Source organism: Sceloporus undulatus, chromosome 1 (genome assembly GCF_019175285.1).
Source record: "Sceloporus undulatus isolate JIND9_A2432 ecotype Alabama chromosome 1, SceUnd_v1.1, whole genome shotgun sequence".
Classification (NCBI taxonomy): domain Eukaryota; kingdom Metazoa; phylum Chordata; class Lepidosauria; order Squamata; family Phrynosomatidae; genus Sceloporus; species Sceloporus undulatus.
The window spans coordinates 345,297,506-345,322,359 of NC_056522.1; the positions used below are offsets into that span (position 1 = coordinate 345,297,506).

Sequence of the window (24,854 nt, forward strand, 5' to 3'; positions counted from 1 at the left end):
ATCATCATCATCATCATCATCATCATCATCATCATCATCATCATCATCATCAGATATCCAAAACACTTCTGATCCCAAGCATTTCAGAAAAGGGAGATTCAATCTGTACCATTGTTACACTGTTCTTCTGCAAGTGCATTGAATATTTGTTTAGTTTCATTTAATGTATTCCTTATATCCAGCTTTTCCTTCTCAAAGGAAATGAAAACCAATTAACAAGGTGGAGGTAGAAAAGGGAGAACACACATTATTCCATGAACAGATTGAGATTTTTGCTCCCCAGGATATTTCTTTGTCCTCTCGTCTCCTGAAATCTTAAGCATAGCCTTGCAACACAACACTGCTCTGCTCCCTGAGCACCTGGAAGTTCATTCCCTATTAATATTAATGTTGTAACCCGATTGCCATGCACAGAGGGGCGGGATAGAAATATTATTAATAATAATAATAATAATAATAATAATAATAATAACAACAACATACATTCTTCAGAATTTAGGGCTGCAAAAGTGGATATTTATATGGAGAACAGAATGACCTGGAAGAAGTGACAGGGCGTATTACATGTTCTCCTAGTCTTTCCTGGATCTGGGGTGAGAGCATGAACATGCTGCTCAAATCAATCAAATGAAGTCTAAGGTATGTGACAGCTAGACTCTCTCATTAAAAAAGAGAAAATGCTAGGGACCTACCCATCTCAAAATACATGGTGCTGAACTACTAATTGCTCTCAGAGCTACGACAACCCAACAAAAGGTTTTCAGAGTGAAAGCATTATGGCTGATTCATCGAGGTCATGATCTGAAAGAAAGCTGGGGCTGAATAAATCCCCCATCACAGCAACACCAACAGTTTAATGAAGATGTGCTCAGTCACCCTTATTAACAGAGATTAGGAGGCAGAAGGGCTGTTCGACTGCTTTTTCAGCAAAGGCACAATGAAAGCTAATTTCAAAGTAGGGTTTTGCTTGACACTCTTTAAAATTCATAACCATGCCGCAGAGTTCATCCATCAGTTAAGAGAGAAAGTAGCACTGTGGGGAGGAAAAAGATAACCTTTTCCCTTTTAAATAAATATTTACTTATATGCAGTTCAGTTTTATAATTGGGATCTTTATTGGGAAAGGCAGTGGGCTATGATGATAATAAATCCCCCCCCCCCATGCCTTACAATACCACCTCAAATGGTTCCCAAGCCTCTGACTAAAAGAAGCACCAGATATGGCTTAAGCATCCATCCATTCCTTTATTTATATCTTGCCTTTCTCCCAGACTGGGACAAAAGGTAGCTTACTATATATCGTTTTTAAAAAATACAAAATTAAGATTAAAATAGAATTAAAATTATTTAAAATCTTACTTTAAAACAAAAATTAAACATGATTACAAAGCGCCCTAAATGGATTTCTTAACAACTACAGAAAAATTAATGAAGAAGGAATAGTTTCAACTAAGGAGAAGAAGAAAATTCCACAGCTATGACTGTCTGAAATCACTTTGAGCTTCTAGGAAGGGCTCATCCTAAAAACTTATCTCCTTAGCACAGGGCTAAGACTGGTCCATTAGCATATTGTTTTGCAAACTCAAGGAAATTGTTAAGTTTCAAATCAATGAAATCTGCATAGGATTGGCTGAAGGTTCCTTGTTCTTTACTGTTATGACATTAATAACTGAAATAAGCTCTTTTAAGTGCTGGCCCAAGAGATTTTGCTCCCTGAGGACAAACAGCAAATTACATCCTCACCTCACAAGTTGAGGCACAGAGTATCCAAGGCCAGCCAAATTATTTTGGCACCGGACACAGAAAACTGCACATATACTTTTCTCCCTGACAAAAAAATATAATTGAAATGTTAAGAAACTAACAGTCTGTTTTTTATAACACCCCAAATTTCCATATAGTGGCTAATTCATCTTCTTCCATGTTTTTTGCATCTACATATGGCAAAATTTGTGGGTTTTGCTCAGTTATTTTTATAAACAGAATGAACAGTATCACTGCAGTTGCATTGCACTGGCCAAATCAAATGCTGCCACCCCCCACCCTGTCTGCAAATATCCTGATTTATCTGGGACAGTTACAATTAGTCTTCTGCTGTCCCACTTTTCAGCTGCTTTTAAAATGTCCTGGTTTTTCTCTTCCCCTCCCAGGTCTCCTCCTTTGTCCTCAACTTACTTAAGCTGCTGCAAACTGAATTCAAAGTTTTTGTTCAATTAACAGCAAGAGGAGGAGGAGGAGGAGAGGAAATGGCATCTTCCCCTTCCCAGTAAGCTTAGGCAAAAGCAAACTCCGCCAGCCTCTCCTAGTTTGTGTATTCTTCCCCATTAACAACTGTTGCCATCTTAACCAAACTCCATTCCTTGACCAGTTTTCTAGTTTAAAATGTTGGACAGTATGGTGTTGCACCTGCCTGCTATGCAGGTTTTAAAGATGAGGAAGCTGTCTCAAAAAAGGTGGCAAGTCATCTGGAGGTGCCCTTCTCTCTGTCCCACCAGCCTCTCAGGTGTGTTTGGTGGGAACAAGAGAGAAGGTCTTCTCGGTGTCTGCTCCCAGGCTCTGGAACTCCCTCCCTAGAGAAGCCAAGATGGTCCCATCTCTGCTCTCCTTTCAGCAGCAGATAAAAACATCCTTGTGCCATCAGTCTCTTTCAAATTGTCAAAGTTTGAGCTTTAAATGCTTTGTAATTCAGATATTAAGGTTGTTTAGAGTTTTAAACACATTTTTATGTTTTAATGCATAATTTTAACTTTTAAAATTGTTTATTTTTTTTTTAAAAAAGTATTTATACATGTTAATACTTTTGCATAGTTTTTAACTGCACTGTTGAAAATTTGTGATGCATCGCTTTGAATCCCAATACTGTATTGGGAGAAAGGTGGAACATAAGTAAATAAAATAATAATATAAAGTCTCCGACTTCACAATAAAAAACCTATTAATAATCTCAGATATTTAAGAGTTAAGCAGCCTGGATAGACAAATCAGTCAATTCTGAGACCTCTGACAGTTCTCTTGTTTAAATTTAAATTTCATTCGGTTATGTTTAGAAGGAAATGTGCACAGCCAAAAAGAACTACACATTTCTTTTCACCTGCCTCCAATTGTGAATCCCCTTGTTGATTTCCAAAGTTAAAGCATCATTCAAAGGCATTAAGAAGACTGCAAGAAGAGACTGAAGCAAACAACTATTTTAGACTATGTGCCTGTAAAACACACCAGCCTACTTTTACATATATTACGAGAGAGAGAGGGAGGGAGGGAGAAGCAAGGGGGTGGGGGGACTAAGCAATAGGGCCTGCTGAAGAAAACGTCTGTTTGTTTCATGCGCTAAAAAGAATAAAAGCTGAAAAGGTTTGCAGGGAATTCAGCCGATCTCCAAGGATACCTCGAAGTTTGCACTGATATTATGGTTGCTTAAGGCAACAGAGCTTCTGCAAATGAATCAGCTCAGGAGGAGGAGAAGAAATGAATTAATGAAAGCAAAGCCTTCACAGTCCCCAAGTTCTTTTGTATAAAGTTCCCCAACTAGGTCCTAACACCCTGGTACAAAAGAAGCTTTGCAAAGCACTCTGAGGAAATCTAACTGTCCCAGTTTCAGAGCCAAGACACTTTACAGGATCTGCTTTTGCAGGTCTTTGAAATAAATGAGATTGGCAAACATCCTGCCCACCTCACCCAAGCACACAATTCTTAATCCTTATACAGATAGTATTACCTCTATCACCCAGCCAAAAGTTTGAGGCTCCTTGCTAAAAAGACATGTACATTTATGTATTAACTAGAGATCAAAGCTTGGAATAGTTATCTTTTTTGAACTAAACTCTTTTAATAGTTAGAGGGGTTTGTCAAACCACATAAATAGTTGGGATACCTGCCTCTAGAAGATGTTCAGTATTATTTCTGAATTTGTACATAAAGCTCAGTATCTGCCATCTGCTTAAACACTAATAACCAAAAATCAGCATCACAATGCAGATTTTGTTGTACACTGGGGCGAGGAGTATATTACAGTAAATATCAGTATTTACCAAATTTTGGACAATCCTATATTAATTCTGTGAATATCAGCATCTATGTGGCTACTACTTATATTTTCTTCCATAATACAGGCTCACCACAACGTCAGGTTATTAAATTGGAAAAATGGTGAAGGAGGAAACACTTAACACTTTTTCTCTGTTGCCACTACCCAAGACTACCACCAAACTCCTGCACCTGCATTTGGAGTTAAAAGGGGGAAATTCAGTCAAGGATCTCTCTGTCATGTGTAGTTTGGCATTCTCTGAGCATCACAGAATCACCAGTGAACGTTAACAGACCGATAAAAGAAGTTATTCGTTCATGTCTGACGAACAGGGGCATGCATCACTGAATGCTGAGACCTTGGGGAAAGATTGTTGCTCAGTGAAACAACCCACTGCAAAACATTTTGCAAGCACAGGGCTAGGGAAGACCTGTGTGAAGCACTTAAGATCTACTGCCTGGCAACACATACAATGCTGAGCTAGGAAGACCAATAGCTTGACCTGTTATAAGTAGTTATTTATGTCTCTACGATCGAAGACATTTATCTTGGATTTCAACACTCATATGGTTCTACTGATTTTCATCTGTTTGTGCTGTGCGTGTGTTATGTGCCTTCAAGTTGTTTACAACTTATGGCGACCCCAAGATAAACCTATCATGAGGTTTTCTTGGCAAAGTTTGTTCATAGGAGGTCTGCCTTTGACTTGAGGCTGAAAGCATATCATTTGCCCAAAGTCGCCCAGTAGGTTTATCTTGATCTGCAGAATCTCAACACTTAAACTACTACACCACACTGATTCTGCACTGATTTTCAACTAGTTTCAAACCTCCTGTATAAATATATTGTACAAATCAAGGTGAGAATAGTGTATTCTGACATGTTTTGAACTGCAGATCCAGCACACCAGCCAGCATTAACAATGATGAGGGATGATGGACATTGCAGTCCAACATGTAAAGGACTGCATGATTTCTACCCCTGGTATAGGACCACTGGCCCTTCATTAGATCTGAATTTCCAGAAGTTCTGTTAACTAAGTCCCTGCTACAGAGCAAAGCTTGGGAGATTTTGTTTGTTTGTTTTTGAGGGACTTCTAATTTTCAAATTGAATCAGGGTGTTCCAACAGGTACATCTACTATTTTGTGAAAAATATATTAAAATATCTTTTAATGCAAACTTCAGTGATGCAGTGCCAAACATGGTATAGATTTCACACTGGGGCCTGAAGGTGAAACTAACAACGAAATCTGTTACAAATATTTTAAATAAAACAATAGATTAGCCAGTTACTATAAATATCTGCTGTTACTTCCTTCTTACTCCCCCACTCCAAGATCATGTGTGATTAACCGGGTTTAGGTTTCATGCCTTCTTTCAGATCTTACTCATCTTACCCATGGCCTGAACAGTTCCTTATACTTAAATCTCTTGTAATTTCCTTCTTAAAATAAAATGACACAGTCTCTAAATATAATAACCCATTCTGCTGGCTTAGCTTCCTTATATGATCTATTGTCATATCTATATATCTTTTTCTGATGCATTTCACCAAACTTGCCTTTTTTACATTTTATTGTATGTCTAGTTACTTAGAACCTTGCTAACATGAAGAAATTAGCTTAAACTCTTAATCCAGACTAGATGAGTTGCGTATCCAGTAGATACAATCAGGTAAAAATAGCACCTGTGTCTAGTTACAAGCAATGAGTTGTTTATAACCAGTTCCTTTCCTGTGTATCCTTTTCCTAGTATCTGACCTGGCTGTATAGCAGAAAATAGTATTAGACATTAATACAGCAGCTTTCAAATGAGTGGACCAAGATCCAAAGTTTTTAAATGTCACACTCAGATAGTTATAAGACTAACAGTCAACTTACTCCAGTCACTGATTGTCCAGCTGTCATTCATATTTCGGCCATCTCTTTCCACACAGCAGCATTATAATTTTGGAGTACTGTATTTTCTGGCATATAAGACTACTTTTTAACCCAGGAAAATCTTCTCAAAAGTCGGGGATCGCCTTATACGCCAGGTGTCATCTTATAGGGCAGGTGCTGAAACTTCTGAGCCGGACTGAAGAATCTGCGGTTGCCGCATATGGTGGGGGGAGCTCAAAAACGGCCGCAGCCGCATCTCCACCATATGTGACGATTAGATGAAAGCAGCTACCACTCTGATAATGTTGGAGACAGGGAGGGCTGGGCAGGCAGGGAGAGCTGACCAATCCAAGCAGGCTTTGTATACAACAAGGTTTCCTGCTAAGTACCTGCATGTCATTTGAATTAAAATTACCATATTGAAATCAAATCTGATGTTTTTTTAATTTTTATTTGGTGTGCATTGGAAGAGGGGTTGTCTTATACGGTGAGTATATCCCAAACTCTATATTTTAACTGGAAAAGTTGGGGGTCTTCTTATACGCCCAGTTGTCTTATACGCCAGAAAATACGGTAACTGTTAGGAGTTCCTTAGCACAGTATGCATTTGGGGATCTCATAAGTCTAGACATCCCTTTCCTCCCATGTATATGGAAAACAATGTTTTTTATCAGTATAAAAGAAGATGGAAAATGTCCACAGAACTCCACACCTGATAAAGAAGGACCCACCTGATGGACATGAGACAATGGACTTTATCCCATCAGCCTGCTGTCTCATAGCAATCGCATTACAAAAATGGAAACATACTGGAAAGGAAACAATGACTATCACATTTCTCTGCAATAGCATTATGGAACAGCTTCAGTGATGCATGGTCCCAGTATCAATCTTCTGTAGTGTCTCAATGACCCCCACCTTCCTACCCATGCTTGTCCTATTTAACCCATGCAAGCTGTTTGTTTATTTTTTTTGCTGTATTTGTGCAATTGCAGCAATTTTATTTTTATTAATAATACTCATCTCTCTTGTCATCAAAGCCTAATCTCCTTTCCTTCTCATCCTTGTATGTTTTCAGGTAATACAGTTTATTTTTAGGTCTAATGAAATTCATGTAACTCCTGTCCTGAGAAGGCAGGAAGGTGCTTTATTGAGCACAACAAATGTGGAGGAAAGGAGTCCAAAATGAACTAGTGTGTGGTAAAAACAAAACAAAAAACAACTGAGAAAAAAAAATAACAACTAATGAGAAAATAACTCTCACAAATCCACAGGATACAAAGGTTGCCCATTCCTACCCTGCAATTCCTTAAATGCATCTTCGCTAAGTCAAGTTGAATATGTGTTTTAAGCAGACTAATGACCCATGAGCATGATCTCTCTCTGTTGCCTGTCTGGGTATGAGCTGCCTTTCCTCCTTTCTGGAGCATGTGTGAATACATTCCAAGGGGGGGGGGGCGGAGAGGAGAAACTGTCAGAAGGGAGGGGATATGATAGCAATCATTCAATTACCCAAGGAGGCAATGAGGAAGACTGGCTCCATTTCCCTGTAATGATTTCCCCCCGATTGGGGATAGCAAGGGGGAGAAGAAACCATGCCCACACATCACAAGGCTGCCACAGTATTGCTACGGAATATATTGCACTAGAAACAATAGTGAAACAGTAGTGATATTGCAGTCATTAATGGGCTTTTCCTGTCAATTAAAAGATGCAAACCACTAATGATCAAAATACAAGGCAACCATGAGACAGACATAGCATTGTGGATAAGTCCCTTCCAAAGATGCTTTTTTCTTGCTCTAATTGTGATTTACTATCTCATACGATTGAGTCCTTAAATAATAAACTACATGCCGATTAGGAAGAATGTTAGTAGACATCCCATGTACTCCATTGTTAACAAAAGTAGCTTCCAAGTGAGACCTCTGGAGTATATTAGAATTATTGTACAACCCGTCGATTCCTTTTAGCATCATCAAATCCATATTCAGGAGGATTAATTTTTGTTGAAGGCAGGGCTGAGATATGGGATCAAAGACGGGCTGAAATAATTTCTTTCCTAGATATTTCAAAAGAAAACCATAGTCAATTGTTCATCTGCCATGGCAAAATCCTATTTACTCTGCATCCAAAAGATTTTCTGAATCCATCCAACTTTGAAGATTCTCCAAAGGTGTGATACATAAAGTTTACTTCCCCAAATATTAATACTTTGTTTCTTAGAATGACTTCCATCAATGTAGGGGCCTGTGGTGGAAGATAAGTAATTTGCTCCATGTAATCCCAGTTAGGATCTACTTGGGCATTGAAATCACCCATTAACATAAAATAGCCCTCGATATGTTGGATCTTCTGTGTTCTAAATGCTGTGGTTTTCAGACTGAGAATATCATTTCCAAGGTGGAAAGAGTAAATTTAAACTTAATGAGAACTGCCACAGTCCAAGGGGTCAGATGCCATATTACATGGGTCTTTCTTTCACTGTGCTTGCTAAAAAGCAAACCAATCCACCCTAGGGTTGCTGCTTGAAGTTAGGGGAGTTTGCACAGCCTAAACAGTTGTGTAATTACTGGGCAGAATAAGCCTAAGGGATCACGTTTCCTGAAGAAATATTAAATTGTATAAGACACTTCTGAATTGAGATGTTCAACTCAGGTATATCAGGATGGCACAACAGGGATACTGAGAGGGTTAATGTCAGTCACCACTATTTTCTCTTTATCTGTAGATCTATACTGTCAAGAATAGAGCTCATCAGTATATCAGCTGTAGGAATATCAACTATGTTTAGAGTGGGATCTTGGTTAGCGTAGAGCAAGAGGCAAAATATCTTTAAAGTATCTCCCACACTCTGGTACTATCTGGATGCACAGCAAGTTAATTAACCCATGTGTGTCGATGCAGACACACATATGGTTCCTCAGTGTCTGTTCCCTTGCTGTTGAACTTCCCTTCCATAGGAGATCCAGTTGGCTTCCTCTCTGCACTTGTACCACTGGCAGGCAAAATCCTTTCTATCTAGGTGGACCTTTGATTCTTAAAATGTGAAGCAGAATGATGTTTCAAAAGTGGTTTGCTGTGTGCTCAAATCTTTTTGATTATTTTTGAATGTATTTAAACTGTTTTCAATCATATGATTTTGATATATTTGTTTATTTGCTTTTTAACCTGTACAATTTTTTTTTAGCCAAATTTCATTTTAAACTATTCTAAGTTATCCTAGGTCCTGTGGTCAGAGAAAGGTGGGAATTAAATAAAATAAATATGTGTTCTCACAGCTAGATGTTGAATCTGAAGCACAAATTCATGAAAGGAAAATGATCACTGAGTTCAACAGGCCTTACTTACAGTTATGAATAAACATACTTAAGACAGTACTGTACCTGAAGATTCTGTTCTGTATGATTAATATTCCAGTGATAGGATAAGCACATTCAGTCTACTTTCTCCAGTTTTCAATTTCTTGCACATTACTGAAGGCAGATGGAGGTTAAGTTGCCTGCATTTATGCACATCTATTAAATTATATCTTTGCTTCAAAATCAGCTTCAAGACATTTCAGGAAATTACAGTAGAGCACTTTTTAATTTTCATCCCCATTCCTAAGCCTCTTTGATAACAATCAGCAAACCTCAAGACTGGAGTGAGTAAGTGTCTGTGCAGGCGCCTACCTATTCCAATATTACCTGGAGCTCCAATTTCAATCCAACTGGTGATTTCAGCAAAGAATCCCTCTGGCTAAATACTGTACAATGTTTTATTTTTTTTCCTGACTGTGTGAGAAGTTTAGTGAGAAGGGAGCAGAGAAAGGTTACAGAAAAAGTCCTGCATTGTTTAGGCCCTATACATGCTAACAGTCATAAAAGGTGTGACTCAACAATAAACACAAATTATTTTTCTTCACACAGGATGCTGAAGTGTATTTTTCAAAAGCCAATGAATTTGCTGATCACATTATTTTGAGCAGGCTTGTCACACATTGGTATGCCTATGTAAATGCTATTATTTAGCCCAAGCCATATCATCAAATAGACTTGATCTTTAAGCTAGCTTCCTAAATTGGTTCCCTCCAGATGTTATGAAGTATAACATACAATGGCCATGTTGGCTGGGAGTGATGAAAGTCACAGTCCCAGCACAACATCTGGAGGGTACTAGATGAGGGGAAGACTGGTCTGAACAGTAATAATAATAATAATAAAATTTATTTTTATATCCCGCCCTTCCAGACGATCAGGGCGGCTTACAAAATGCAACAAGTGCAATCAAAATACAAAGGTTAAAAACATATAACAACAACAACCTTAAAAATAACAATAAAAAGCCCCTTAGCCCAACCTCATGGCCACGGAAGAGGAGGGAGGCCCACAGGATATTTAATCGGGGAATGCCTGTCTGAATAGGAAGGTTTTGAGGTCCTTCCTAAATTGGGCCAGGGTGGTAGATGAGCGGAGCTCCGTGGGCAGCGTATTCCAAAGGGCTGGGGCAGCTGTGGAAAAGGTCCTTCTCGAAGTGGAAGCTAACCTAGCCTCAGGCACCTTCAGCAGCTGCTGCCCAGATGTTCTGAGGGTGCGAGGCGGAATGTACGGAGAGAGGCGGTCCTTTAGGTATCCTGGGCCCAAGCCATTTAGGGCTTTATAGGTAATAATCAACGCCTTATATTGAGCTCGGAAGCGAATGGGCAGCCAATGGAGATCTTTTAGCACAGGTGTTATGTGGCTGGTCCTGGAAACGCCAGTGACCAGCCGGGCTGCCATATTCTGTACCATTTGCAGCTTCCGAGTTTGGTATAAGGGTTGCCCCATGTAGAGTACATTGCAGAAATCCAGTCTCGAAGTTACCAGAGCATGTACAACAGTTTCTAGGTCCCTCTGGGCCAGGTATGGGCGCAGCTGGCGAATCAGCCGAAGCTGATAGCAGGTGCTCTTGACCGTCGCATTCACCTGAGCAGTCAGGTGAAGCGACGAGTCAAGAAGCACCCCCAGACTGCGCACGGAGTCCTTTACGGGGAGCGTGACCCCGTTCAGGACAGGTGGAACCACCGCCATTCCTGGTCCAGGGGAACCTATCACTAGTACCTCCGTTTTCTCTGGATTTAGTGTCTCTATTATCCACAAATTTGCTTTTAAATGCTCTCACATTTTAAAAAAATAGTAGAAGGTTTAGGAATTTGGTATAACAACTGCTCAAAGGAAAATCTGAAAGGGGAAGAAACTATGGCGGGATACATACTGCCAAAATGTAGCGTGGCAGCAGCGATTCTAGGGTTAGGGAGCGCGCACCATTCACACACTCCCTAACCCTAGTATGTCCTCCGTACGTCAAAATACCAGTGCCCTGTCTACATGGGCGCCGCCATTTTGACGTGACAGCCGCATCCTGTTCAAATGGCACGGTGTGGTCATGATGTACTGGTGCTGCTACAGGGCGCTTGTAGCACCCTTTCAGTGGCGCTGAAAGGAGCTTGGAAACGGAGCTCCTTTCGCTGCACGTATCACTGGCACGGACTTTACACGGCTGAGCCAGAGATATGGACGAGAAAGGGGCCAAGTGGCCCCTTTCTCTCTTTCCCCGCCACTGTCGGGGTGTCCTGGGGCATGAAGTGGAGGATTGGGGCCTCTGGGGGTGTCGCTGTGGCCTCTCAGGCCCCGATCCGTCGGGGAAAGGGCTGGTCTGTATCACGCCAGTGTTAGGCTTTTTCCTTTCCAAGAAAGCAAAGTGATTATCAATAGGTTTGTGCAACACCAGACACATGGTATGAATCTGAAGCAAACACTCCCCTCTATTTAGATTGCCTTCAAAGTCAAGAAAACTTGATATCTAAAGTGGTCCAAGAGAAAGGAGACTACTCCTAGATTCTGGGACCACTTTATAATCTCAACTTGATACATTTTCGAACTTTCACAAACTCTCCACTAGCATCATTTAAAAAATGTGTATAGTTTTATGACTGACACCTCTAATTTCAAATCAGGAAATGTATTTATTGGGGCTTTTTCTTTAATTCCAATTACATTTTGAGAGAGATGTAGAACATACAAGAAGCTGTTTCAGTTGATTTCTGTGCTCTTTGTCGACTGTGACTGTGTCAGCAGCTGTATTCAAGGTCTGAGCCAGAACCCTGATGGTGTGAGAGAACTATGACAGTGTCCCATTGCTACCTGATAAGTGAGTGAGGGAAATGAAATCCCTGACCCTGGGATACTGAATGGCTCTCTGTTGCTCAGCCAATCTCTTGAACATCAAATATGTAGATTTCCACTAAGTTCTCAAATGCTGAATCAAACTCTGCCTCCTCTAGTACCAACCTTAAGCATTTTCTTTCTGGGAGCACAATAAAAGGAGGGTGCTTTCCTCCTACTAGAAGTGCTGCATACTGCCAGCTTTATATGTGTGTGTGTGTGTGTGTGTGTGTGTCTATATATATATATATATATATATATATATATATATATATATATAGATTTTATTCAATTTATAAAAAAATACAAATTTACAACACATCAAAGAGACAGAGGAAAAAGGAAAAGAGGGAAAGAAAGAAAAGAGAAAAAAAACTGAAAAGAAAACAGAAGACATAATATTGTATTGAATTACAAACAGTTGACGTACAGACTACAAGACATAAGACAAATTAAAATCGACTTCCTGAAACCTATTACATACATCCTTCAGTTGATATATCTTTCCTTAATTATCTAATTCCATATAACCTATCATGTAATTTCTTAACGTTACTAACTTACATCATAACATCAAAAAATAGGAAATTAAAGCCATGAAATATTTCTAGGAGATCCATTATAGAAATTGAATAATATTAAATTTGAGCATATAAGAGAAGCATTACATTATATTATTTTCCTGGTCTTTTCCTATTTGTCCATTTTCTGTCCTTTAATATAAAGTAAAGGAGAAAATAGTGTTAGTATAACAAAAAATAATTGTACAATTGAAATTGAAATTGCACACTGCCAGCTTTTAACAGAGGGGAGAATTGATATTTCCATCTCTCTTGCATCCCCTGATTCTATCCTGCCCCAAAACAATGTTATTTCTAAAAAATCATAGCGATGAGCAGGACTGAGAAGGACCAAACTCAGCATTTTAGAAAAGGCTACAGTGGTGCATACATTATAAAACCATGTGCCTGTATGGAACTCACTCAACAAACAACATTAACAGACACACCTCAGAACTTCAGAAGTGTTACCAAGCCTTCAAATTCAAAAACATCAAAACGCATAGTTGAAATCCCCATTATAATTAACAAGGGAGACCCCTGAGATTTCCAAAAATAAGGTGATGTGAAACTGTGCCTTGAATATTTCTGAACAAAGAATAAAAGAGATACTTTCCGTTTCAGTACTGACATCAACACTGTTTTGGAAGAAGGCTTCCTCTTTTCAAAGCAAATAAATTAGAATATGCAGGTCTGATCAATGCTTGTCATACTACTACATAAGAAGGCAATAAATAATTGAACAGTCCATTTTTGTACTATCATAAACTCGCTAAAGTCAATTCAAGTCTTTCAACTCTCAACCTTAGCAACAATATGGGGGGGGGGGAATAAAACAAACAAACCCAGAATAAATCCCCTTTATTTGGGAACAAACCATTCAAGAAGAGCAGACAACATTTGGAGCTAAACTGTTTTCTCCTGACATTCCTTTCATCTTTTATATGAAATCTGCTTCCAATTAGCTCCCTATGCTTAATAACAGCTAGGCCTAAAAATTGATCCTCTAAACCTCTCATCACGGCTGAACCACATTCTTCTATGTCTTACCGATCTGATTTCTTCATCCCTTCCCATTCTTTTGATGCAACCACATTAAGGTACAAAGAAGCAGAGTCTTATTTCTGTGTGAGGAGCCTATTCCTCCCCTTCCAACTGCTTGTGTGGTCCTGTCAGTTTCTGTGGACACAGCTTGATTATGAGGATGGGAAATGCCAGCTTTGGATACAGCTGGCAATACACACACTTCCAACAGTTCTGTACACTTGGCAATATGCTTATTTCCATCAGTGGGAGCATAAGAGACAAATCACTAGTAATAGCAATCTGCGCTACCACTAAAACCTCACTGATTTGATCTTCAGCCACTTGAAAACCATACCACAAGATAGCAAACTGATGAGCCATATAGTTAATTCACAAGAAGCTAGCTCACTGAGGTGCTGCAGGATTAAGTATTAGTCAGTGAACATTTCTGTTCTACAAATTTACAGTGTTTTGACCAATCTTGGCTTGTTTTTGATCACAGGGGGCATACACAAGCAAGTCTATCATTGGCAATTGTTCTTATTTTCCAACTTCACACCTTGTGTACAGTAGCTCATAATCAAAGAATGCCATGTTCTTCTTCTCAGACTTGCAGTTAGATCCCTTTTAGTCGAAGGAGAAAACCACACGTTTCTGTCAGCTTTTTTTTTTTTAATAGTATGATATAACTGTGTCTTGCTGCAAACTATCACACTAAACCACTGGTTATGACAAAGATGTTTGACTTTCCATAATGTATGATGACAGAGGGCCAAGAAAGCCAAAAGAAGCATGCCAAACCCAGTCAAAACATCTGTTTGTTTGCAGAGCCTTCCCACAATGTTCAGTTTACCCTGTTCAGTTTCACTGTGAGCATTTTACCCAGGAAAGCTGATAGTTTCAATTTGAAGCAGCTATCCTTGAAACCTATTACACATTTTCTCACTGCCCGGAAACAGTTCCCAGTTACAAAGCGCTGTGGCACTGTCTCCAAAACCCAATGCTGGAAGCACAAGACTCAAATGTTTAATTCTTTTAAAACAGTGATAGAGGGTCATCCTTCTCATGAATCTTTATGCTATCTCAGGTTAAGCACACTGGGAAAAATTCAATTTTAAATTGCAAATTGGAACCTAACTAAGGCTTGGTACAGACTGGCACTATGCGCCAACCTGGGACCGATTTTAGGGCTCGGGAGAGCAGAGTGTCCATATGCTCCCGAGCCCTACCGCGCTGTCTTGGTGCCATCTTGGCACACGTACATCCAAACGGCATGCGCACTGATGACATGTCTCATGTGCCATGTCCAAACGGCGCGGCACATGAGGGGCGCCATTTTGGCATGCGTGCGCACAATGGCGCTCGTTCTGCGGCACAAAAAGAACCCCCTTTTGGGGGCTTCTTTTTCTGTTGTGCGCAAGCGATGCCATGTGGTTGCTATGGCCTGCTTCCAGGGCAGAAAGGGGTGGCGTCCCACCACCCCTTTCTGCTGATCTGTCAAGCCTCTATGTTTTCTTTTTAGAAGTTACACAGTTTATTCGCTTCTCTCTCTAAAGACCCAAACATACATGACTTGAATATCAGTTATTTAGTTCTCACTGTCATCCTCCTCCACTTTGAAGTACATGTGGGGAATGACGCTCAAATTCTAACTACACAGCATCACTGGGAGGCAGGGAGTTTAACCAACTCAGTTCCTATTAACTCTGTAAAAGAACCATGCTATCCATGTAGACATCCATAGGGACCCTATGTAACACACATGGATGGCATTGGTTAATAGGCTGTGCTGCCTGCCTCTCCCACCCCCAGGCCATATTTAAAGATAAATTATTTTTTGAATGAGTAAATAGGGCTTAAAAGGAATGAAAAAGAGTTCTCCGAACTAGACACCAATCACGAAGGGCTGGAAACTTTTAAAGTGGAAAAACCTGTCAATGAAAGAAAGGAAAATATGCTAGAACAGAAATGATGTCCTAGCTGCAATTTTAAGTGATCCATAAAGTGTGTCAAGATATCCACTGTCTAATGAGAGGAATTATTTGATAAATGGAGCAATAGAAAGTACAATAAAACGGGTGTAAAGCAACATAAGGTTTGTCAGCAACTCATTTGAGCCCTGTATCAGTTTCTGCCCTTCTTAAGGTTGCATTGTAATAGTGTACTTGTTATAGGATCCTATAGGATTTATCATAAACTGAGATTGATATTAATGGTTTATTCAGGTAGGGCATTAAGGGTTTGCTTACCAGTAGAGTCTGCTGCAGATACTCCTCCGCTGGTCAGATCTTCTGTATTTATGGACTGAAGATCTGTATAAGAAGGAGTAATACTTAGGCTGCTGGTGTTCTCCGAAGTAGTTGTCCAACTGCTGTCAGAAGCAAGAGGCTGTCTTTCAGAAGATCCCAAGGAGGGACATGCCCAGCAGAATGTTTTTGGAAGAGAGGCTTAAGAGAGAAAGAAATTTGTGGAATGAGAGTAGCACCAAAAGGGAGCAGGGAGGACCACTAGTAATTAGAGTATTGCATGGTGGAAAATATCACTGGAATGTTTGTTTGATTAATCAATTAATTAACATCCTACCTTTCCCCCATACCTAGGGGCTTACAACATAGATTACAACAAAATACAGCTAGGAATCCATCATAACACTAAAAAAAGCCAATTAAATCATTGTCATTATTAAAACAGCACTGAACTAAAAAGTTTGAAAACACTTAAAATACAACAAATTAAGTGAAGGAAAAAAGAAAATAAAAGAGGAGAGCACCACTCTTCACTGAAGGTGCATCACCCTTCCTCTCTTTGCAGCAATTAGTTAATGGCCAGAAGCCTATCTAAACCAAAGGAGAATGTACTTTCTCAGAATTTTCCTGGCAAGCTTCCCTAAGGCAAGAAGTGTGTTTTTGAGCATGCCACAGTGAAATTGGTAGCCTGATCTTTTGAATACTCTTCAGCTGTTATAAAGTAAACACTAGTGAATTTACACACACATACCTCTATACTCCAGAGGGCAACCTGAAGCCCCAGATTAATTTCCCCTTGCAAGTGATTAGATCTCTGGCAGAAGTTATCTTTTTCTTCACTTTGTCAGAGGAGGGAAAAAGGTATGACAGAAACAAAACTAGTAGCAGAGAGAAAGAAAGAGGATGGCCTGCCCACTGCCAATATGCCATCCCTACTAGTAGAGTACATTTGAAGGACAGTGACCTCCAATAGAAAAGAGGTTGCTCATCACATTTGATGTAAACTACAGGCTGGTATCTTGGATTTCTTATCTAACTAACATTAGAATTAACTAATTTGTTAATTTTCTAAAATTTGTACTTAAGGTAAAACACTGTTTTAGTCCAAGCTGAAGGCCAAATTCTACACTAGTCTCCTCTTATACATAAAGAAAGCGTAGAAGGGTATCATGGAGGTCTGAGGCTTTTTGAGATTAATTGCCTAATTCACAGTAACCTTAAATTTAGATTTTTGCAAATGAGATGAGTAATTCCAAACCACAGTTAACAAGTTGTAGGCATACAAGCTTCCTTCAAGAAATACCATTCTTTGCAAAATGCAGTTTGTTCCATATTGTATACCGAATCTCCATTTGTACTGTTTTCATGTTCTTGGATTCCATGCAAACAGATATGATCAACAGATGCAGGGGAAAAGAAAAGACTGGGCTTGTTTCCATCATCCCTTTCACACTCCAAACACTCATTTGGAGCGTGTGGGTGGATTTATTCTTTCCACCCTAAAGTCTCAAATCCAAACAATTTCTATCATTTCGAATATTAAAAGTCACAGCCGAATATACTTTCACTGCCTCTAACGCCAAAAATTTCCTCTCCATATCTGTTTTGATTATATTATATCCATACAGTTCAACAACAGACATAAAGCACAATGTGTTCCATGTAGTGTACTCCCAATAAGTAGCTACAAGATTATAGCCTAAATCCCCAGCTCCATTTGCTGCAACAACTTTCTCACTCTTACACAAGATAGTACTTTAGATGTGTTTCTGCCTTCCTTTTTCCCTGACTGTATTATATGCTTGCTTAATATTTTCTAGCTCCAGAGTGGATATATAGTAAGTATCATGTGACTCTTGCTCTATGGTGCCTCCCCAAGTATGCGAGATAATAGTTCATGTTATTTGAGCCTTCTGAAATCAGACAAATTCCTTGAGAGAAGCTTGGGGGGAGATGTCACAAATCACAATAGACTATAACTCACAGAATCCCCTGCCAAAATGGCAATTTGCAACTATAGTCCCAATAAATAACTTTTCCAAGCTCTGCACAGCACAGTGGTAGAAAACATGCTTTACATGTAAAAGATCCTTGCTCAGCCTGAAAAGGGATGAGGGAGCAGGTGAAACAACAGAACTCTTGACTTTGCCTTTGTTTTGACACCAAGCTAAACAAGTTATTCGCCTTATTACCTGGTGGCAAAAATGGTGGCTTAGTTCTGATATGTCAAGTTGTGTGTTTTATTTTGTATGAGTTAAAATTGTTAGAATATTATAATGCACTTAAATTATTTACATTGTTTTATATTGTGTACAAATGACTTCATTGAACAGCTCTGAGATCTGCTGATACATTATATCCCATCTCAGAAAAAGTGTTCCAGATGATCATACTGGATAGCATTTTAAGCAGAGGACTATCCTTTAACTCCTTTTGTTTACATGGGTTAATGAATGGAGGGAAATTATAAAATGTCTTGTGAAAGGCCAGGTTCTCAGAAATGGCTCCTTCTATCTCAACAAAGTCCCAGTTTTTCTGTTGGACAAAGCCATACATAGTCTACACAATCCTAGATCAAATTCAACAGAAGCCTCCACATTTTTCCACCAGAAGAAAGGAAGGAAAATATATTTTACTTCCATTTCCCCCTAAGATCAATGAAATTAAGTATGCATTAGTTCATAGACTCTCTCTGTTAGTGTTACCTAACACTAGTCCCTCAGACATTACTACAATAATCCTTAGTTCAAAATGACATTCCAACCTGTGTGAGTGTGCTCCAGTGAAGTGCTAGTCCAGGGCGCATCTTCAAATTGGACCCATGTGCTAAAGGATGAAGATAAATCAGTCTTTGGAGACAGGTAGATTTCAGGTGAACATACTGACGTGGGTTCCACAGCTGGTTTGTCCACTTCATCTCCCAACTCAGATTGTGCAAGACTCTGTAATTCTTGATCCAGGTTCTGGATGCCTTCAGAAGATGTATCAGAAGAAGAAAGAAATCCCTCAAGTGGTTCCTCAGTATGGCCTGAAGTGACAACCAAAATATAGAAGAGAGTGATGCAGCATTTGTCTCATAAGCTTTTATTTCCTGATTTTTTTTCATTCTTTATAAATTACCTATGTCAAAAAATGACTTAAAAGCCTTTGACTGCCCTGAGTGGAACTATTTGTTATGAGAAATATAGTTGTACCAGTATGTAGAGAGATTTTGTACCACCTTTGAAACGAACTGAAAGAAAGAAGTTGGTAGCATGAGTTTTCATAGACTTAAAGTCTACTACCTCAGTAGCACCATGTTAAATTCTCCTCTCTCTCCTCTTCCCCATTACAGATATTCTGTAAAGCAACCAGCTACTTACTTAGTGCCCTCCCCCTGTCATTGTGCTATGCATTTACCTATCCCCATTAGTCAATGATGTGAACATAAGCTGGGCAGTGCTGTAGTGGTAATCTTTGAAGGTTTCATCATGACAGCCCTTTTAGCCACAATCCCAGTGGGAAAAAATGCAAGCAAATGTGTTGATCCATATCAGTAAACCAGTTCAAGCAGTTTTGGCCTCTTCACAATCAGATCTTTAGTAAAGCTAGGGACTCTTAATTGCCTATTCCAGACCAAGCTGCCCCAAATATTATACATAAGAGGGGTAACTCATAAACAATGTATTGTTTCTGGGAAAATTCACACACACCCTTCCCAACACTGTAAGAATTGATCTGAGGGAACAGGGAAGCTTGAAGGGGATGGCAGAAGATGCCTTTGTCCCTGTTAATCAAAAAGTGCTGGCTACAAAAACTGTAAGTAGCTAAATACACATTACAACAGCAACTTATGGAGGCAAACTGAAACATGCGATGGAACAGAAAGAAGAAGGAAATTCAGCACAGGGCTCCTGTTTTATTTTCCTAGCACCAAACATGTGCTTCTTATAACATGTAGTCATACTCAGCAGAAAGCTCTAGGGCTGAAAGGAATTCCATTAATCATTAATCCTGAACTCAATTTCTGTCCACACCAAAGCATCTTTCACAATTACTATGTCATCATACCTTTGCAATCTCTTTTTTAAACTATGGTGCATTGTGGCCTAGCTGTTGAACTGTAAGCAAATCCTTAAACTAGTTTTAATCTACCCTTCCCCCATGAAGATCAGATGATGTACATAGTAGCCTCCTCCATATTGTCCTCACACCAATCCTTTGAGGTAGGCCAAGCTGAGTGGCTGGCCAACAGTCACCTTGTTAGCTTCAGGGCTAAATGGAGAACTGGATCCAGCCACAAATCCAAAACTCTACTCACTTTTTCACATTGGCTTATTTTAATAGCAACCACGCTACTGCAATTAACCAACATTTAAGTTCAAGAAACTTCCCTATGGACATTAGCTTCGCTATTCATTTTAATAGGATTTTCCAGTAACTAGTTGATAAATTTTATTTTGTCTGTGGCACAATATCTATTACGAAACCTTATTTTAATACAATGTAATTGCTAAAATGAACAGAACACTTATTTGTATACAGTATAAGGAATCACACAAAGGGGATAAAATAAAAGAACACAACTAAATATTAATAAAGTAACATATCATTGCAGGCCAACATCAACAAAGCTAACCAAGTAGATTACTGCACTACACTCTTATAGAACTGCTATTCCGCTTTAGCTGTTCTGGCTGCCTCTTGTTGCATTCTGGGATTTGCAGTTTAAGAAGAGGTATTTAGAATTCTCAGGCAGAGCTCTTAGTCCTCACTGAACTACAAGCCTCAGAATGCAACAGGAGGCAGCCAGATCAGTAAAAATGGAACAGAAGCACTGTAAGAGGGTAGGGCGATAATGTGGCAAATCAACAGATCCACTTTGTGGTCCATTGCTGACATTTTTAGAAATTCACAGGAGATGTATGATGATTTTAATAGACTTAATGTGATCTACTAACAGGTCACAAATGATTTCAGGCAACATCTGAACAGCTCTTTCTCTAGGTATCACTGTATAGCAGAGGGCACAGTAAAGTCTTCTAGTCTTCCCAGAGCTACACATCTTTTATTGCTGTGTACAGGGAGCCCATTATACCTTCTCTCCAGAAAAATGAAAGGCAGTGAAAACTTTTCTGGAGCAACAAATTATCTTGGAAATAGTGTTGAAAGTATTGTTCTCTCCTTAAAAGGCTAAACCATGGAGAGAACATTTGCAAGTTGGTTGGCAAGTGCAATTTCCAAAGAATCTGCCTCAAAAACATTACCTCTCTAATAAAAAAAATGTCAAGACCTTATTCTGAATGCTATTTTAGTTTTATCTATGACAACAGTATATTTCATCAGAGAGAAAGAACTCACACTGTGAGGGAGCAGGTAGGTGTGGACCATCATTGAAAGAGACCCACTCAGACTGCTGGGAAGCAATGATACTAGCCAGTGAGGTCATGCTTGTTGCTTGTTACTAGTCATCTTCACACCACCAGGAGATAGTGCAGTCAGCAGAGGGCAGGTGCTTCACCTCGCAAAGTGCTTGTTCTCATATGAAATGCAGCATCTGTCAGGAAGAAGAAAAGTTTAGAGATACACATTAAATCATACAAATAACAGAAAGGATCAGATTAGCCCAGCCTTCCCACTGGCATCCTCCAGAAGAAATGGACTACAGCCCCCAGCATCATCAGACCACAGTGGAAATTGCACACAGTCGTGATGTGAGTGGAGGGGAGAGGTTAACTTGTTGTCTAGAATGCTCCATGACTGATTTAAAAAATCATGCTCTTGCAGCAATTCTATTTACAAAATATTTTGGGGTGATGGCAAAACCCATGTAAAAACTGTAATCCCCACACAGCATTATTGAAAAGGTGTGTTTGAAGGCTTGATTCTACAAAAGAATCACTGAAGAAAAAAAAGAATGAAAATAAAGAAAATAAGTAAGTTTAAAGCATTCATTCACTGTTAATTCCACTGAAGCCATTGGTACTTATTTCCATACAAGTGTATCTTGATTCACAACAGAAAAACACTGGTGCAGAGTTGGTGATGTTCATATACATATGTGAAAATACATACTAATAAATTTTGCTGATCTTATTTGAAATGTGACTTCTGATATTTTTATAAATCTTTTGCTTGAGCAGGCAATAGCCACAGAAACAGGCAAACATTACTACACTTGCTTCCAGTGGTGTAGTCAATTGAAACTGGCACTGATAAGCTATTTGTCAACCAAGCTGCTCATCCTTCTGGTACTTAAAATTTTTGGACCATACAGTATTTAGAAAAAGAGAGAGATTAATAAACACAATCAAGTTTTTACACTATTCTGTGCCTAGCCTCCTTTCCCTGCATTCTCCAGGGCTTGGAAGTAACCGGTTTAATTGATCAAAATAGTTTCTTGTAATTACTGTAATTTTTTTGCTAATCAAAAGGTATAACTGCATTGGTTTACAACTGTAACTTACCAAGGGATAATTTCATTCATTTTTCATTTACACTTATAGAGATATTGCATAAATGGATGGTGGCGGAGGATTACCACAAGGTTCAGTACTTTTTCCCCCTTCTTGTTATATCACTGAAGTGTTAATGAGGTGGACAGGATACCCACCACACCACACTGAACACATCTCATCTAATTTCAAAAGCTAAGCATGGTTGGCCTGGTTAATATTTGGGTGGGAGAACACCAGGGAAAGATCTCCAGGGCTGCATCCACACTGCAGAAATAACCTGGTTTGACACAACTTTAACTGTCATGGCTGAATGTTATGAAATTCTGGGAAGTATACTTTGAGGTAGCATCAAAGCTCTCCCAGAATTCCATAACACTGAGCCATGACAGTTAAATTGGTGTCAAACTGGGTTATTTCTGTGGGGTGGATGCAGCCCAAGTAAGGCTAGGATTAGAGGTAACTATATTGGACTAGCTCGATCAGTGATCTGAATCAGTATAAGGCAGCTTCTAATGTTCTTATGTCCCTATGAAAAGTGTATGTTTTCTATCATAGGCTAGCAGTTTGCAGCACTGAGACAGGGTTTTAAGTAATGAAACAGTAACTATTTCAGTTACCAGTAACTAGAAACAAGGAAATAAAGAGTTGCTTTAGCTAAAAACGTCTTGGACCCTGGAAATATTCTGCTTGGCACATTCCTAGACTACATAGATCCAAGTGGGACATCTACAAACATAGAAATATCTGGATCTGAGCTCTGTATTTGTCTGAAGTTACAAAGTCTTTCCCAGAAACCAACGTAATGTTTACATCTATGTGCATTTTTAAGAATTTCCATGGAAAGATCTTGATCTCATAAATTCCACTACCGATTGCGATGGAATTAAATAAAGCCAAGTCAACAAAGAAAATCCTTATGGAACAACAAACTTTTAAAACTGGTATAGGAACCTGTGGGTTTCCAAGTGCCAATAGACTCTAGTTTGCATCAGCCTCAGCCAGCATGACCATGGGTCAAACAGAACTACAGTTGAAAAATACTTAGAGAGCCAGTTTCCCCATCCCTGTCTTAAAATAAGTCATGATTCCATGGCATCATATGAGCATCCAAATGTTGTTTGGCTGCATATCCCAGCAGCCCAAACTAGCACAGCCAACAGTGAAGAAAGCTAGGGGCTTCAGTCTTACAAAATCTGGAGAGTCTACATGATCTCCTTTTCCATTCTGCAGTCATTATAGTGCAAAATATTGTTCACAGATTTCTTACTAAAACTCAGTGCCAGTTCCTTTCTAACAACTTTGTACAGAATGCCTCATTTTCCACAGCAAAATTCATCACTTCTTATTGCAGAATATAAATAATGAAGAAGGCTTTGTTGTATCCAGAGATTTCCTACACAGATTGCATTTTAAAATATTATTCAAATATAATATTTCACCCAGACACCCAAATAAAGGATATGGAGTGCTAAGCAGGAGCTGGCAAAGCCAACTAGGGGAATACAGCCAGCCTCCTAACACGGACTGCTGAATACTTCTCATAGAGACTCTTGAGAAGCAGGCAACTATTCATCAGGTCTCCGAATTCCCAAAAAATAAATGTAGTTTTGAAAACTCACTTCTGAAAAGCTCTCTAGCAGCAAGTTCTTCGACCATAAAAATGAAGAACCTGTCCTGCTTCGAAGTCATACAAACCTCTTGCTGGTGAGTTCCAATTCTAATTCCAGAGGTGTAGGGGTAGCTGTGGAAGCATGCACTCAGAGAAGCTCTTACTCAACCCATTCAGTGGGTTAAAAAAGAAGCAGTCTCAACACATTCAGGGAATGTAATATGCAAGTACTGTACCGTAAATTTCAACAGGCTTCCAGAAACCACAGCCAAGTCAGTGAGCTTCTGCTCAGTTGTTGCTCATTTTCTGTACAGTTTGTGAATAGAATATGCCAAAGAAACTCAGCAGAAATGTCTAATTGGGAGTCTAATTGTCTAATTACTATCTTTTAACAAATATTACTCCTCTCATGTCTAATTGCTATGTTTTAACAACTATTACTCCTCTCGTGGGGAGGAGAAAATCTGGCAGATAGCAAAGTTGTCTACAAATGCCTGTATACATCTTTGGACCAGAAATAGTAGTAGACAGAATCCAGCATGATTCCTAGGCATCTAAAAATTACAGAAATAGACATCCAATAGGTGCCGCTCTCCAATCATGAAGATGCAGTGATGGAAAATGCTACATATTCAAATGCACCACCAACCCTCTATGAATATGGTGAATCCACTACTTTGAATTTCTGCCTCTTTTATAATTTGTTAATAGCAGAAAACCCTTTGTTGTTGTTGTTGTGCACCTTCAAGTCCTTTCCGACTTATGTTGATTCTAATGCGACCCTATCACAGAATTTTCTTGGCAAGATTTGTTCAGAGTGGGTTTTGCCTTTGACTTTCTCTGAGGCTGAGAAAGTGTGCCTTGCCCAAGATCTTCCAGTGGATTT

General features: G+C 39.3%; 1 protein-coding gene across 1 annotated transcript in view; it reads right to left on the minus strand.

Annotated features, from left to right (window-relative positions):
- Positions 1–24,854, minus strand: part of STON2 (stonin 2) — a 91,584-nt gene that overhangs the window by 49,125 nt on the left and 17,605 nt on the right. The window contains exons 2-4 of the mRNA XM_042445946.1: positions 21,263–21,458; positions 18,687–18,950; positions 15,926–16,123 (exon numbers count right to left, since the gene is read on the minus strand). Coding sequence (XP_042301880.1) covers positions 15,926–16,123; positions 18,687–18,950; positions 21,263–21,350 — 550 coding nt within the window. The 5' untranslated portion in view covers positions 21,351–21,458. The remainder of the gene's footprint in view (positions 1–15,925; positions 16,124–18,686; positions 18,951–21,262; positions 21,459–24,854) is intronic.